The following is a 13,685-nucleotide window of genomic DNA, read 5'->3' on the forward strand; positions in this document are numbered from 1 at the left end:
TATTTCACTTAAGAGTATGGCCTCAATATGCATCCACTTAGCTATAAATGTCTCTAGTTTCTTATTCTTTATGGCTGAGTAGTATTGCATTTTATTAAAAAAAACACATCTTCTTTATCCAGTTTCCAGTTGATGGGCACTTGGGCTGTTTCCAACATTTAGCTATTACAAACTGTGCTGCTATAAACATGGGTACACACAAATCGCTGTGGTATGATACTTTTAATTCTTTGGAGAAGATACCCAGCAGGGGAATAGCTGCGTCAAATGGGACCTCTAGTCCTAGTTCTTTGAGGTATCTCCATACTGATTTCCACAGTGGTTGCACCAGTCTGCACCCCCACCAACAATGGAGAAGGGTTCCTTTCTCCCCACACCCCCACCAGGATTTGTTATTGGTTGATTTCTTGATAGCAGCCATTCTTTCTGGGGTGAGGTGGGATCTCAGTATTGTTTTCATCTGCATCTCTCGAATGACCAGTGATGTTGAACATGTTTTCATATCTTTATTTGTTGCTTTTACTTCTTTGTCTGAGAAATGTCTGCTCATTTCAGATGCTTGTTTATGCATTGGGTCTTTGAATTTCGGGGGTCTGATTTTTTTCAGCTCTTTATACATTCTAGTTAGTAGTCCTTTGGCTGAGATACAGCTGCTACAGATTTTTACCCACATTATAGTTTGTCTCTTAGCTCTGTTGGTGGTTTCTCCTGTGGTGCAGAAGCTTTTTAGTAAGATGAGATCCGAGGTGTTGATTCTTTGTGCTAGTTCCCATGCTACTGAGGTTTCATTCATAAAGTTTTTTCCTATGCCAAAGTCTTCAAGAGTTCTACTTAACTTTTCTTCCAGAAAGTTTAGTGTTTCTGTTTTAATATTTAGATCTTTAATCCACTTTGATCTTAGTTTAGTGCATGGTGATAGATATGGGTCTAGTTTTAATCTTTGGCAGGTTGAAATCCAGTATTTCCAACACTATTTATTAAATAGGCTATCTTTCCTCCAATGATGGTGGTTGGCCCCTGTGTCAAAGATGAGGTGGCTGAGTATGTCTGGAGATGTTTCTGCATCTTCTAAGCTATTCCACTGGTCCTCAGGTCTGTTTCTTTGCCAGTATCATGCTGTTTTTACCACAGAAGCTTTGTAGCATAGTTTCAAGCTGGGGATTGAGATACCCCCTGGCATGTCTCTGTTGCTTAGAATTGCTTTTGCTAATCTAGGTCTCTTCTGGTTCCAAATGAATTTTTGCATTATATTCTCTAGTTCTATGAAGTATATTGTTGGAATTTCAATTGGCATTGCGTTAAATGTATATAGTAGTTTTGGAAGTATGGCCATTTTCACTATATTGGCTCTTCCTACCCAGGAGCAAGGGATGTATTTCCATTTTCTGATATCCTCTTCTATCTCTTTTTTCAGAGTACTGTAGTTTTCAGTGTAGAGGTCTTTTGCTTCCTTTGTTAGATTGATTCCTAGATATTTCATGTTTTTGGATGCTGTTGTGAAAGGAATTGTTTCCATAATTTCTCTCTCAGTGAGTCTGTTATTTATATACAATAAGGCTATTGTTCTTGAGTGTTGACCTTGTATCCAGCTACTGTACTGAATCTGTCAATTAAGTCTAGAAATCTTTTGGCAGTGTTTTTCGCATCTTCTATGTAGAGTATCATATTGTCAGCAAATAATGACAGTTTAACTTCTTCCTTTCCTATCTTTGTTCCTTTTATTTCTTTCTCTTGTCTAATTGCTGTGGCTAATGTTTCCAGAACTATGTTGAACAGGAGTGGTGATAGCGGGCATCTTTGTCTTGTTCCTGATTTTAATGTGAAAGTTTTCAGTTTTTGATTATTTAGTATGAAGTTGGCTGTTGGCTTTTCATAGGTAGCCTTAATCAGGTTGAGATAAAGGCCTTGTAGTCCAATTTTCTCTAGGGCTTTTATCATGAATGGGTTTTGGAATTTCTCAAATGCTTTGTCTGCATCAATTGAGATGATCATATGGTTTTTGTCCTTGGTTCTGTTAATATACTGTATTACATTTATTGATTTACGTATGTTGAACCATCCTTGGATCCCTGGGATAAATCCAACTTGGTCTGGGTGCATGATCTTCTTGATGACCCTCTGTCATCTGTTTGCCAGCATCTTGTTGAAGATCTTTGCATCTATGTTCATTAGGGAGATTGGCTTGTAGTTGTCTTTTTTGGTTGGGTCTTTCCCTGGTTTTGGAATCAACATAACACTTGCTTCCAAGAATTAATTTGGAATTATTGTTTTTCCTTCAATTTCATTGAAGAGTTTAAAGAGTAATGGTGATAATTCTTATTTAAATTTCTTGTAGAATTCAGCAGTGAAACCATCAGGACCTGGGCTTTTCTTTGTTGGTAAATTTTTAATTACATTTTCAATTTCACTGCTTGTAATTGGAGTGTTTAGAATTTTTAAATCTTCTTCATTTAACTTTGGCAATTTGTACGTATCTAGGAATCTGTCCATTTCTTCTGTGTTTTCCATTTTATTAGAGTACAGGTTCTTGAAATAGGTATTGATGTTCCTCTGGATTTCTGCTGGGTCTGTTGTGACTTCACCTGTTTAATTTTTAATTGCATGGACTTGAGCCTTTTCTTCCCTTTTTTTTTTTTTTTCTTTTTTTGGTACCAGGGATTGAACTCGGGTCCTTGGGCTTGTACAGCAGGCGGTGAAACCACTGAGCTAAATCCCCGGCCCTTTTCTTCCCTTTTTTGATAAGGTTGGCTAAAGGATTATCAATTTTATTTGTTCTTTCGAAAAACCAACTCTGATTCATTGATTTTTTTGTATCATTCTCTTAGTCTCCATTGCATTGATTTCTGCTCTGATCTTATGATTTCCTTGCTTGTATGAGCTTTGGCTTTTTTATGCTCTTCTTTTACTTGGAGCTTGAGGTTTTGCATTAGTTTATTCATTTGAGTTCTCCCTGTTTTCCTAATATGGACATTCACTGCTATGAATTTTTCTCATAGAATTGCTTTCATTGTGTCCCATAGATTCCTGTATGTTGTACTGGCATTATCATTTGCTTGTAGACACTGTCTAATTTCTTCTTTAATTTCCTCTGTGACCCATTGGTTGCTCAGGAGGGTGTTATTCAGTTTCCATGTGTTTGTGGGGGTTTTGTCATTTCTTATGTTATTGATCTTCAATTTTATTGCCCTATGATCAGATAATATACAGAGGGCAACTTCAATTCTTTTACATTTACTTAGACATGTCCTATGAACTAGCATGTGGTCTATTTTGGAGAATGACCCCTGTATAGCTGAGAAGAATATGTATTCTGATTTTGTGGGGTGGAACACTCTGTAAACATCTATTAAGTCCATTTGTTCAATAGTTTGGTTCAGTTCTAGAATTTTGTTGTTAATTTTTTATGTAGATGATCTGTCTATTTGTGATATTGGGGTATTAAGGCCCACCACTACAATTGTATTAGTCTTTATGTGGTTTTTCATGTCCATTAATATTTGTTTTGTATAGTCATGAGCATTCATATTTGGTGCATATGTATTTATGACTGTTATCTCTTCCTCTTGCATTGTTCCCTTCACAAGTATGTAGTGACCATCTTTGTCTCTTTTAATTAGTTTTGGTTTGAAATCTTTTTTGTCTGCAAATAAGATTGCTACCCCTGCTTTTTTCTGTGTTCCTCTTGCATGGAGATCTGTTTCCCATTCTTTTAATTTCAGTCTGTGAATTTCTTTTGGAGTTAGGTGTGTTTCTTGTATACAGTATATTGTTGGATTTTGCTTCTTAATCCATTCTGTCAGTCTCTTTTGATTGGTGAATTGAGGCCATTAAATTGATGTTTATAATTGATAGATATTGACTCATCCTTGTCATGATGTTTTACTTTTGTTGGCTCTTTTATTTTTTATTTTTCCCCCTTTGCCTTTAGTTTCTTACTTTGCCTGGTGGCTTCCCTCTTTTGGGCGTCTTGGAGTTGTGACCTTCATTGTCTTCATTTAGGATATTGTTTAGAATTTCTCAGAGTGCTGGTTTGGTGTTCATGAAATTTCTCAGATGTTGTTTGTCGTGAAAGTATCTAATTTCCCCATCAATTTTGAAAGGTAATTTTGCAGGATACAACAGTCTAGGTTGGAAGTTATTTTCTTTTAGGGCTTGAAATACTTCGCTCCAGGCTCTGCTTCACTTGAGGGTTTGTGCTGAGAAGTCTGCTGTGATTCTTATGGGGTTCCTTTTGTACGTGATTTGTTTCTTTTCTCTAACTGCTTGTAGGATTTTGTTTCTTCTGTTGCATTTCTGGGATCTTGACTATTACATGTCTAGGTGTAGATATTTTTTTGAACATGGCTTGTTGGAGTTCCATATGCCTCACTTATCTGTATGTCCAATTCTCTACCTCTGGGAAGTTTTCAACTATTACTTCTGTGAGCAGTTTTTTTTATGTCAATTATACTTTCTCCTGTTTTATCATGGACTCCTATCAGTCTTATGTGATTCTGCTTTGCATCATCTAACAGCTTCTGGATTGATTTCTTGTGGATTGATTGCTATTTTTAAGAAATCTCTGTTTTCATAGTCCTTAACTGCAATCCTGTCTTCTATATCTGATATTCTATCTTCAGATTCCCTTAATCTGCTGTGCATACTTTCAACACAGTTTTTAATCTCCTGAATATCTATTTGAATCTGTTTAATTGATTCCATTTCTTTCTTATGTTGGGTGATCATGGTTTCCATTTCTTTCTTATGTTTGGCACTTTCCATTTCTTTCTTATACTGGGCATTCATGACTTCTAGCATGTTTCTGAGCTCATGTATTTTTTTTTTTTATCTGTTTCTGTTCTAGATCCTCTAATCATGTCTTTCACTCTGCTCACCATCTCTGTAGTTATCTGGGAGATTATTTCTGCCTTGAATTTTTCTAGAGCCTCATTCATCTGTTTTGTTACTTCCTGTGCTATCAGTTCAGGGTGGCCAAATTGTTGATTTTCAGACTTTTCCACCTCATTTACCCCAGAATTTACCATAGGTCGGGTGGAAGCCTGAGTTTATGCCTTGCTTAAATGTCTTCTCATTTTTGTTTTTGGTACTGTCCTTGGTTTAATTCCTGGGTTGATACTTTGAAATTGCTTATTGCAAGTATCTTTGTTGCTTGTAATTAGAACCCTTATGGAATGATTGCCTCTCAGAGGTGTCTTCCAGATATAGCTGGTCTTTAGGTTTTGAGTCTTTAATGACTGAGGGTATCTCATTCTCATTATACCAGGAAGGACCACTGACTAATTCAATCACAACACCTTAGCTCAAGTGATACAATCAGCAACACCATAGCATCAAGTACATCTTAGAAAAATGACAATTTTTGAAAGTTATTAATCTATCACCTTTAACTGTGTGAATTAAATCAAAATCAAGGACCAACCAAACATATGTTTATAGTGAATAAACTCTTCAATATAGCAACTTTACCCTTTGGGATGGGGAGTTAGAAGGAGTGGGGAGGGAGGGATAGACAGGTAGAAGGATAGGGGAAGGTTAGCAGTGAGGCCTGTGGACACAGGTAAGAGAAGGAAAAAGAGAGTAAAAGAAAAATAAAGAAGGAATCTGAATTAGGGCCAGGACAGGAACAAAAAGCGAGATGAAGAACAATGTGGGACAGCAAGACAGAGTGTGAGAGAGAAAGGAAAGAGAAGAAAAAGAAGAGAAAAATAAAAATTTGAAAAGAGTAGGAACAAAAAATTAAAAATAAGAGCAAAAAACCCGCAATAATTTTAATTTTGGAAATAAAAAATAAAAATGAAAATGAAGGGCCTCCTTCAGGGTATGTCTCTGCTGTCACAATAGACAACTTGGGCAGTGGTGTGCAGATCTAAGTCAATGAGTCTTAGCAAGCCAGTAGCAGACCCGTGAATTTCAGGCAGAGTTCTGGCTGCAAGTCCCAAATTGAGCTTCCTGTCCTCCTGTAGGGTTGAACTCTGCAAGGTTGTATTGCAGGTTCCAGCTGCCCTTCCCCTGAAGATAGTCCAGGTTCCAATGGGAGGTGATGATCCCTCCAACTTACCCAGTACAGTAGTCTGGTGTCCCCTGTGCCTTTGTAGTGTGGAATCAGGTAGTGGTACAGCCAAGAGGCCAGAGGAGCAGGGGTGGGGGTGGGAGGGTGTCCTCCAGGCACCTGCCCAGCTAAGTGGGTCACTGCCATGGGCATGGCCAGTGGCAAGGAGTCCTCAACCTGCTGGCTGGTCCCTGCTGGTGTGCTTGGGGTGGGCTGGATCTATATTTCTTCTTGAACAATAGCTGTCATGCTTCAAGATATCTACATTTTTCTCTATTAACTGACATTCTGTGTAGCTAGTATTGAATATTCAGCGTATTGACTTTTATTTATTTAGCTTTTCTGTAATTTGCCTTATTTTGATACTTATCATTTACTTTCTAATGTGCATAATAAAGCACATCTTCTTCCTATATGTATATCAGGCTTATTTTCATGTAAAAGATATTATGCTACCAAAAATGATCTTATGTGGATTACTATCACTTACTGCACATAATGTATTTTTAATCTACTATTCTTCCTTAGAGAAAAATAAGCCCAATGGTCTATCTTACTAAAACTTTATTAATGTTACTTTCTAAATCTTTATAGGCAGTGCTGGTACACCTGTCACTTTTAATGAAAATGGAGATGCTCCTGGACGTTATGATATCTTCCAGTATCAAATAACCAACAAAAGTACAGAATACAAAGTCATTGGGCACTGGACCAATCAGCTTCATCTAAAAGCAAGTATCAACATAAACGTACATTAATATATGCTTTTTTTTAAAGTACATAACTCAAACCTCTATAGAGAAGTTCCCTAATACCTGCAAGGATTCAGTGACATCTCATTTTTAAAAAAATTGATGATACACTTAAAGAAATATACTCTTATCTGAAGACTTGCTTGCTTAAGTTCTTGCACACTTCTTGTGTGTGTGTGTGTGTGTGTGTGTTAGTGATGTGGTGACCTTGCCTGAATGTTTAGTGAATTATAAAATTAGGTTTTAAAACGAAAATGTGTTATCGCGTGTACCACATTGTAAGACCTTATGGCTACACCTGACTGATGGAAGGGAAACGTGCTGTCTGTATTTCTATTACCTCTTTCAGTGGCAACGTTGGAGAAAGAGAATATATCCAAAGGTGATGGACGGTGTTCAGCTTACTGAACAGTCCCGGGGCTTCCGTGTTTTAAATCTGGTGCTGAGGTACAAATATTGCAGTTCCTGCAAATGGCCATGTGGGGGCGACTTGGAGAGCTCAGCACCAAGTTGAATACCCAGACCTGGGGTGGTGCAATTGGAGAAATGAAACCCGCTGACGTTTTCCTTGCAGGGTTACGGCGCCTCCACCAGGAGCTCCATTTTTTCCTTCTGGTTTCTGGCAGGTATGAGTGTGCTTGGCACTCAGACCCCGGGAAGTGTTTCATCAGGTGTGTTTCCCAAGAAGCTTCCCTCGGGCTGGCATCTTTGAGGACTCAAGAGAGCTCCCTGTTACCTGCCACCGCCAATTATAAGGGCCTCTGGAAAAGGAAGTCATGCTGAGTTTGATGGATAAAAGAGGTCCAGGAAATCACAGGACACAGGATACAGGCCAGAGAGGAGTTAAAGAGGGTGGAAGGCGGGGCTTGGGAAGGGTTCCAGCAGCATCTCTTTATTGCTGGGTACAGACTTCACACTTCAACAGCTCCTGCTATATGAGCACAAGCTGGCTCCTTCAGCTATGGAGCATGCTGTATAGCTTCGGCCAGGAATTGGAGTTCAGCCATGCAGCCATCTCTTTTACAGATATATAAGAGTATTTGCAGGAACTTAGTGGCCAAGGAATCTATAACAGCAGCAAATCCTTTCTGTGTAGGCAGTAAGATGCTTTTAAAATGCTTCCACTGAACTAGAAATGTATTCATCCAGTGTTCTATTGTTCTAATGTATAATTAATCCACTTTCTTCTAATGAAAGCCTCTTTTCCTTGATTTTCAGAGCTATGATAATCCTATGAGAGTGTGCTTGTGCTTTCTTGCATTGAACCCATGCAAACACCATTAGCTGGTATTTTAATACATATTTTGATGCTCTGTGTCCAAATACATTGCCCCCCCCAAGATATATTTTTTGCAACATCAATTGCCCATGTTCTCAGCAAAGAATTAGATGATGAGTAGGGGAAAGGAAAGAAGGGAATGGAATTAATATGAGAAAATGAAAAAATGGAAACAAAGTATTTGTAAATATGGAGGGATGGAGGGGTTGAAGGGAGGGCAGAGGAATGAGGAGAAAATAAGAAACAAGAGAGATTATGTAAAGGTGCAGATTTCCAATGATGAATGCCATTATATTGTATACTTAAAATGTACCAATAAAATTAATTTTTAAAAAAGAATTAGATGATGAGAAATAAGAAAAGTAGAGCATGGCTTATTATTTCTTTGAAGTGACTCCCTGGTAATTATCACAGCTCCACACTCAGCAATGCAGAGACAGCTTATGTTTTGAACTATTGCAGTGTGTAAGGCTTTGGATCTACAGTTTACTACATGCAGCTGCTTCCTAAAACCTTATCCATTGTTCTGCAACCCAAATTGATTTATTGAAACATTGCTTTGAAAACTCCACAGGTTCTTAATAATCTGAAAATCAATAGCTGTTTGACAAACACTCTTTTGAAAGTAGATTTATGTGAAATAAAATTATTAAGCATGAGAGAAAATTTGATAAGGGTTAAAACAGGAAAAATAATTTTATCTGACTTTTAGAAATGCCAAAATACCTATTATATCCTTATGATTAGAATGTACATAGCAAAATATTCCCACCAATATATAGTACCATGATACCTACAATAATTATATGCATAAATACATACACATCTCTCTATGTATGCATAATGTATATTTACTATAAAAATATTGAATCTTAAGCTGCTCTTTTATGTACATTTAACAGCACATGAAAATTTTATGTTTATAGCTGTGTTATTGTTCATAAAATACATCAAAACAATTTGTAAGAATTATTTCTCATCCATGATTATGGTCGTTTATAACTATATAGTAGTGCTGGTTTCACTGCAAGAGTAAAAATGTAATTCTCTGAAGAAAATCGTGAATAAGGTTGAGGGGAAAGGTTGTAAATCATGAACTGAATTCTGGAGACTATTAGGACAAACTAAATGACTCTCTCTTTGGGAGGTGGATCATCTACTTGCTGGAAGTAGAGTAGATCATGCTTGGAAAGCTGCTGATTTATTGTAGTTTTGCTTAGATTGTAGGCAAGGCACCAAAGACTTTGCCTTAGTTTTGTTATCTCTAAAGTGGAAATAGGAGTAGCAGCCAGCTTATGTGGTTGTAATAAGAATTGAGTGAAAAAGCACAGTAAGTCACTTAGTCCAGTGCCTGGCACAAATGAGATACATAAGCATTACCTGTCATTAACTTAGTTTCTTGTGCCTCTGGAGGATCAGTGTGAGATCTACCATGAGCCTGGTCAGTACAGAAGTGAAAATCCTTTAGGAAGAGGCAGCCACTTCTTCAGTTTGCTTTAGAAAATTCAGAGAACTTTAAAAGAATCATCTAAAATGCTAACCTTTTGTCCCCATAGCAAGTTGTTTCTGTGTTTGATCTTTGGGAAAATTCTCTGCACTTGTTAACTAAACTTTAAATAAGATAAATACATAGTGTTTTTTTTTCCCCAAACGGTAGTATATGGATAGATATTGTCACTTATGCAGTTATTTGTGTGTGCCTTTGAAGCTTTTATTTTTAAACCATGTTTTGCTTTCTTTAAAATAAATTTTAAAATGTTATGTTTTATTAACTAGTAGTTTGATATATGTATGTATATATACATACATATAGGGTACAATGTAGTGTTTCGGTATATGTTTACATGTGAAGTGATTAAAGCAAGCTAATGAACAAAACTATCATGTAATATAATAATTTTTAATGGAACATTTAAAATGTACTCTTTTAGCAATTTTGAAATATGCAGCTCAGCATTATTACAGTCACCAGTCTGTGATCAAAGGGTACAGAGTTTCAGGTAGACAGGAGGAATAGGCAATTATTTTTTAATGGCTTAGATAAGACCATTCTGTGCTTGGATGATGGACTGGGGTGGGACCAGAGTGGATCTGTGATCCTTGCTCTCAGCCACTCACAGCATGGAAGGGAAGGCCAACCTTCACTCCCACAAAGCCAGTGCAAGCAGGCAGGTCACTGCTGTAGGTGTGGCCATGAGTGTGCAATGACAGTCTTGGGAGAGCTTCTCACTGGCATAGGGGAAAAGGGAGGTACTGAGAAGAGGATTTATTCTCCATACCTGCCATTTCTTCCTATTCTGTTAAGCCAGATTTATGAATGGTTTCACCTTCTCAGTGGTAAGCATTTATCAGCCATTTATTGAACTGAATTCTGCTTATTTTCAAAAAGCCAGTTTTTCTGGCTGAATTCAACCAGAGGATAATTTTGTACAGGGTGTATATGTGGTTAGATATTTAAGTATAGCAAAATTTCCCTGAATGTATTTTAGCGAAGTGAATTAATTTCTAAAACAAATAGATTACTCCTGGAAAATGTTGAGGTATAACATAGCCTCAAAAGCATTGCCCATGTTGTTCCAAATATGGTTTCTTTTTTTTGAGTGGAATAAGCTTATGTTTTTAAATTTATCAATGACAATCAGTTGGTATAATTTGTTTATTTTGTTTTAGGCTTTCTATCCAGTAATCTTGATCTACATATGAAGTGTGTATTGTCTATGTGAGGGTGAATTTGAAGAATTAGGCCTCGATTTTGATGTGGCTGAATCTCTCAAGAGACAGATGGTCCTTATTAGTGATTACAAAACATATTATAACCTCCAGGTTGGGAGCAAACAGAAGAGCCTGAACTGCAAGCAACACAGTCATATGCTGCTCTGAGTCTACAGGGAGAAGATGGATTGAGGCTGCTGGATGGGCTGAAAATAACTCAGGGCCCACTTTTGTATGGTTTCAACCATAACCACATTTACTGAGGAATGAGACATAGGCTTTTTGCTGCTTTTGTTATTATGTTTTCTTCTCTTTTTATTCTAGTGAATAATTTCAAGATAAATAAAAAATAGTGATATCATAGCAAGGTCTCAACCACTGTTATTAGTCATACAGTGTTAATTCGAGGCTGTTGTGGAGGAAAAGGGCTTCATTGAGCCTGATTTGATTTTTTCTAGTGGGTCACTCCATAGAAGATTATCTTTTGATGAAGTCCTGAGCTCTGCACCTCAGTTTTCTCTGTTGTTAGGTATGGTAATAGGCTTATTATTGGATTGTCATATAGTGTCCAAGCACAGGACTTCAGAGGTGGAGAGATGCTAGCACTCTGGATTTCCTTTCATCAGCTGAGTAGCTTTGGGTACATTGTTTTTACTTTGAGTCTCATCTGCTTCATTAACAGACAACTGTAATATCCACTTCAAAGATTCCTAAGATAATAAAGTATATACAAATTTTGTATACAAAGATCCTACAACATAGCTTGACACATGTTAAGGGGTAAGAGAATATGGTATTCATTTTTGTTTTGTTGTTTTGCCAATGTAACCAGTATACCACAAATGGGTGTTTCAATATGAAATCAAATGGAAGCATTGTATGGAAAGTCATTTTGGGCTTTTACGTTAATGTTTTGACTAGAGAGTAGCTGTAGAAAGAAGTTTCTAGATGAGTATAACTTGTCTTTGACTATTCAATAAGCTAACATTGTGCTTTTACATTAAAAAAATGTGGAGTCCATGATTTGAATGCTTTGGGAACAAACAGAAATTTGAGCAGATTTTCTAGTGACATTTAGACTCAGGATTCCAGCTTTTCCTATGTACCTGTAGCATAGTATGATAATTACATATATGGCTTGTCCTATAGGTGATCAAAACATACATGCTATATCAGAACCTCCTCTACTTGCTGAGAATCTAAAAAGGGAGAATTCACTTGCCTCAGGGGTTTAGTTCTGAAAAAATGTCAGCAGTTTCGTTTTGTTTTGTTTTTTTGGTTACTGGGGATCAAACTCAGGACCTTGTACTTGCGAGGCAGGCATGGAGCCATTGAGCTAAATCCCCGGCCCCTGTCAGCAAAATCATTAGGTTCATAAATTTAAAATAGGAGAAATTTTGATAAAATAAAGGATGGAATGGAGTTGAAACAGTGTTTGAGAGGAGACTTGTATGTTTTTGACTCTTAGGAGTTATCCAGTTTCTCTTTGTCTCTGTCACACTGCAAAGTTGCTTGCATTTGAAAATACTTTTTCATATTTTATGTATGTATGTATGTATAAGTTCACTGTATAAAAATTACATAAAACAGGCACCGGGGATTAAGCTCAGTGGTTCCGCCGCCTGCCTTGCAAGCGCAAGGACCCGAGTTCGATCCCCCGTACCAAAAAAAAAAAAAAAAATTATGTAACATATTCCCTTTCCTATGAGTATGAATGTCAGTCAATTCCTTGAGATTTTTCTCGACACTCTGTTAGCACTTTAATGCCACCCTAGTTCCTGCCTTTCTACTCTATTCTTTGTTGGGTTTCCTTCCCTTATAACAAGATTCACATTCAAAACCATTTCTCTACTCATTAGCTGCTAGTTTATTCTTTTCAAAAACTTATTTTTGTGTCATTGCTTATATTTCTGTTTATGAACTAACAAGTATGGATAAAGTCACACTTTGATATGTTTAGTAAATATTAACACGATTAAATGTTAATTATGTTTTGCCAAGCACAAAGTAGATGCTCTATAAATACCTATTGGATATGCCATGGGTAATATCCTGATCCTTTCTACATACAAGCTGAATATCAACAATAGGATAAGATTATTAAGAAGTGCTTTTGTGAACATATTTAGTCAGTGACTCCTCTTTTCTGTCAGGCAGAATGATAACCCATTGAGGGGTACACAGTTCATTCAGGTTTACTTACAGTTGTCCAAGAGTCTACCTAGATGAAATTCATACTAGATCTTAAAATAATTTAGTGGCCAGAAACTATTGGAAGAGCATATATTCCTCTATCCACCATCCATCCATCCATCCATCAATCCATCCATTCATCCATCTATTCTGGAATAACATGCTTACAATGTGCCATTGCTATAGTAGAGGCAGCAATGGTTTAGAGGTATTTCAGATCAGTTTATAGTTTTATCCCTGAATTAACAGCACCACATAGGAATTAAATCCATGAATATACTTCTTTTATGAGCCTCTAATGGATTATAACCTTTATTCCTTTATTCTTGTTGATTTTAAACTCATACTCTTATTAGCAAAATTAGATCAGTATTTACAAGGAAGCATATGTCTCTTGGCCCAGAGGCTGAAGATTTGGGAAGTGTTTCAGTTTAGCTAGTTTGCAGCATTCCCCTGAAGACAAATCAAGGAAATGGGCAGCATGACATTCAAGAGACTCCTATCTTCCCTTCTCAGAGCAGCAAGATAATGGAGAACAAAGAACTTGTCCTACTTGGTTTTAAATCTTTAACATTTAGCCCATTGTGTTTCTCACTACATGCTCAATGGATGAATTAAACCAAAAAATTAATGAACCACTATTTTCACAAGGCCATAAAGATGAGTTGACCCTAAGACACCATTCCTGAGATCAGGGTAT

At 36.9% G+C, this 13,685-nt stretch overlaps 1 protein-coding gene across 7 annotated transcripts in view; it reads left to right on the top strand.

Moving 5' to 3' along the window:
- The window catches only part of Grm8 (glutamate metabotropic receptor 8), an 867,398-nt gene that overhangs the window by 707,029 nt on the left and 146,684 nt on the right, over nucleotides 1-13,685 (top strand). For all 7 annotated transcript variants that reach the window (XM_021237614.2, XM_004856414.3, XM_087204574.1 and 4 more), the window contains one exon: nucleotides 6,644-6,780. In XM_021237614.2, coding sequence (XP_021093273.1) covers nucleotides 6,644-6,780 — 137 coding nt within the window. The remainder of the gene's footprint in view (nucleotides 1-6,643; nucleotides 6,781-13,685) is intronic.

Source organism: Heterocephalus glaber, unplaced genomic scaffold (genome assembly GCF_053883595.1).
Source record: "Heterocephalus glaber isolate CG9 unplaced genomic scaffold, H.glaber_assembly_v1.0 deba00000546, whole genome shotgun sequence".
NCBI lineage: Eukaryota > Metazoa > Chordata > Mammalia > Rodentia > Bathyergidae > Heterocephalus > Heterocephalus glaber.